The sequence below is a fragment of the Glandiceps talaboti genome, chromosome 13, assembly GCF_964340395.1.
Source record: "Glandiceps talaboti chromosome 13, keGlaTala1.1, whole genome shotgun sequence".
NCBI lineage: Eukaryota > Metazoa > Hemichordata > Enteropneusta > Spengelidae > Glandiceps > Glandiceps talaboti.
In genome coordinates, this window is record NC_135561.1 from 11,718,465 (window position 1) to 11,721,683 (window position 3,219).

General features: G+C 38.4%; 1 protein-coding gene across 1 annotated transcript in view; it reads right to left on the reverse strand.

Annotated features, from left to right (window-relative positions):
- The window catches only part of LOC144444242 (intermembrane lipid transfer protein VPS13B-like), a 42,112-nt gene extending 40,472 nt beyond the window's left edge, over window positions 1–1,640 (reverse strand). Inside the window, exon 1 of the mRNA XM_078133656.1 lies at window positions 627–1,640. Coding sequence (XP_077989782.1) covers window positions 627–1,572 — 946 coding nt within the window. The 5' untranslated portion in view covers window positions 1,573–1,640. The remainder of the gene's footprint in view (window positions 1–626) is intronic.
- Window positions 1,641–3,219: the final 1,579 nt, after the last annotated feature.

Consider the following 3,219-nt stretch of genomic DNA (forward strand, 5'->3'; position numbering starts at 1 on the left):
TTTAGGAGCTAGGATCAGAGAGAGATTAGACAATTTGCTGTAATTTGAAGATAGTTTGTTTTGGTTAAAAGTGTTGACTGCTGTCTTCTTACAGCAAATTTCTCAATACTGTGCAGCTTTTCTGTTTGATACAACCATGAAGAAACCTGGACATGCTACACTTTAAGAAAGCAAGATTGAATGAGTACAGTTTCTTGCTACATTTTGTCTAAGTGAAATGAACTATACATGCCCCATACAGACATCAAATGAACACCTCAAAGGACATTTTACGCACCATTCACTGGGTGTTTGATATTAAGAAAAACAATGGCACCCGAATGTCTGCATGTAGTTGCAATACATTTAAATGGTTTATTTCATTTAGGCTAAATGTAGCAATTTTCCTACTGAAGTGTGGGATATGCAGTTTCTGGTTGGTTTCTGTATGGTTGTGTCAAAGAGAAAAGCTGCATGGTATTGTGAAATTCACTGTATAGTGTATCACTCATTCTCCGTAACAAAAACACTAGATACTCCACTATTAATTCAACTATGATCTGAGAAAAATATTTTGGTTTGGAACATTACATTACATAATGCTGTACAGGTATATCATGTGACAGTGTATGCATAGTCAACAATACCTTTACTTATCGCCATGGCACTCTCTTCGTTTCCATGGCTCTCCATTTCTTCAACACTTTCTTCATCATCTTTACCTTTGCCTGGCGCAATGTCACCATAGTAAAGGGCCAATATTAGCATATGTAATCTGATATACATAGGTAACTGAGTATCCGTGATTGAGATATCGAGTTTATCGCATAGCGTGTTGATGGTAATCACACTGGCTCGTTTTGCATTGATGCTGTCGAAGGTCATGTGCATACGACAGGTGACCGAACACTTGTACACCAATGGCTCTTGATACATTTCTATTTTACCGCTAGCATTTCGTTTGTCAAGACATGCAGTGATGTCTGAGAGCTGACACATTCTTCGTAGAACCAAGTCCGGCTGTGCGAGTTCAATGAACGCGCTTTCCCAATCGCTGTTTACGCTGAAAGATTCCACAGATTTCACATTCACTGATAACACTATATCATCTTCTACATACTTCAATATCAGATTATTTACAACAATATTGATGTTATTGATAACCCTGTTAATCAGCGTCTGCACATAACTTGGCGGAATATCCTCTTCATCACCACTCTGCTTGACCTTTGACCTCCTCTCTCCTTTGACCTTGCTTGAGGAGCTTGACATTGAACTTGTACTACCATGGTCACCATCTGCACTGTCTCGTAGCTTCAGCACACATTCAATCGTATTGATGGTTACCACGACTGGCTCATAGATCAATTTATGCCAGGGTACGTATATGCGCAACTCGTGTATATGCCCGCTGACAAACGATATCGGTACATTCAGTTCCTTTTCCAAAACATCAAGTTTTAAATCTAGCTTGTTCAAAACCAAATCTCCTCCCCATAGTGATAACTGGAGGTCTTCTGGTTTGATATTCTTGATATATTTGTTGACATACTTCAACAAAATAGGGGCAATGTAGGACTCAATCTTAAACATATTGCTTTCTTTGGTTGTCTTCTACCTGCCATTAACTGTAAAATTACCAGTCATGGTGGTTGGCCCCGTCACAGTCATGATGGCCATCCTGAAAAACAACAACAGTTTGAGTACACTTTTAGTATTCAGAAACACTGCCAATGACTTTCCAGTTAACCATCTTTCTACCCGGGGGGGGGGGGGGGGGGGGGGTATTTGTTTGTACACACACACACAGAGGACAAGTTGAGATAATCTTACATATTTTTGTTTTATGGGAAGAGGAACAGATTGAATTGAGTAATTCAAAGTTTATTTCTTTTTTTCTTTATTAGGAAGGGTTTGGGTGTTCTTTTTTTAAACCAAAAAATACATGTGCAAAAAAATAATGCAGTCTCTGGGACTTTGATGGGGAGGTTGAGGAACCATAGCGATAGTGGAGTAACACAAAAATGTGTCATAGGTATTCTTTCTGGAATTACACTATTGGCTATTGCATAATGCAAACCACTTTATCAAATGGTAAGGCAAATCATAGACAATGGAGGGTTCTCGCCATTGTCTGTGTGCAAAGCAACAAACTCCTGCATGAAGGCAGAGTAAGTTAATTTGGGACTCGATTCCAGCATTGTCCCTCCCTTCCTGTAATAAGGGCAATGTAAGAATCAAGTCCCGAATCACCCCGACCGTCTGCAATCAGCACTACAAAGTTGTTTACAAGTCTGTTTCCCCCCTATACTGGTATTGGTAATGTACAATTTCGCAATCGACCAATTTGAAATAATAACAACGAAACTTCTTTGTGTATGTGTGTAGTCTTGATACCAACGTGGTCTCTAAATTAACCTAGTCTGGATACCAACGTGGTCTCTAACCAACTGAGTGGAGGTGTAAATCGTAACGATACCGTATAGGAATTAGGCTAGTGTGCGTGGTGCATATGCAGTGACCATTCATTCAAAATAGTTGGTCTGTTTTGTGGCCGTACATATTGTGGACAACTTGATTATTCAACCAAGTTTATCTATCGTCTAATTTACACAAAGAAACAGGGTCTCACAAAATACCCCATCACAGTCAACAAAGTGACATTTTGACCGGTTAGTAAGGATTTACATCACAAAATGTAAAAATACAGCGGGGTTCAAAAAAGTTAAAACGTAAATCGGGGCGACGTGGCAGACGGATTTGTAATTCAAGTGCTAAAAGTGAGTTCCGGTAATGTCATCACTGTTTTTGAATTCTCTCCTGTCATACATATACGGGTGAGGCATCCATTAAATTGAAACATTTTTATAATTTTTATCAAATTTCTTTTAGGAAATAGCGACATAAACATATCATCTATGTGAAGCATTTTCGACCTGAACTCACCTGTGGCTACAAGTCTGCCATCATGTTTTCGTTGTGAAAGACCCTTTAAGTTGAGAAAAATTGATATATACGCCGTCAATCCCGCAAAATAAAGATTATTTGCTTACATTAAAAGTAAATGTACTGCAAAGGTCACTATGATATATATATTTTTTACCATATATGAAGAAAAACAACCTGATATTTATATTTCAGGAGATTTGTTGTTGTTTGACTGCCATAGTATGATTTACCAGCAATCTACGTTCCATTTCCGGTATGTTTTTTTTTTATTCGCAGACGACCTTGCCTTTG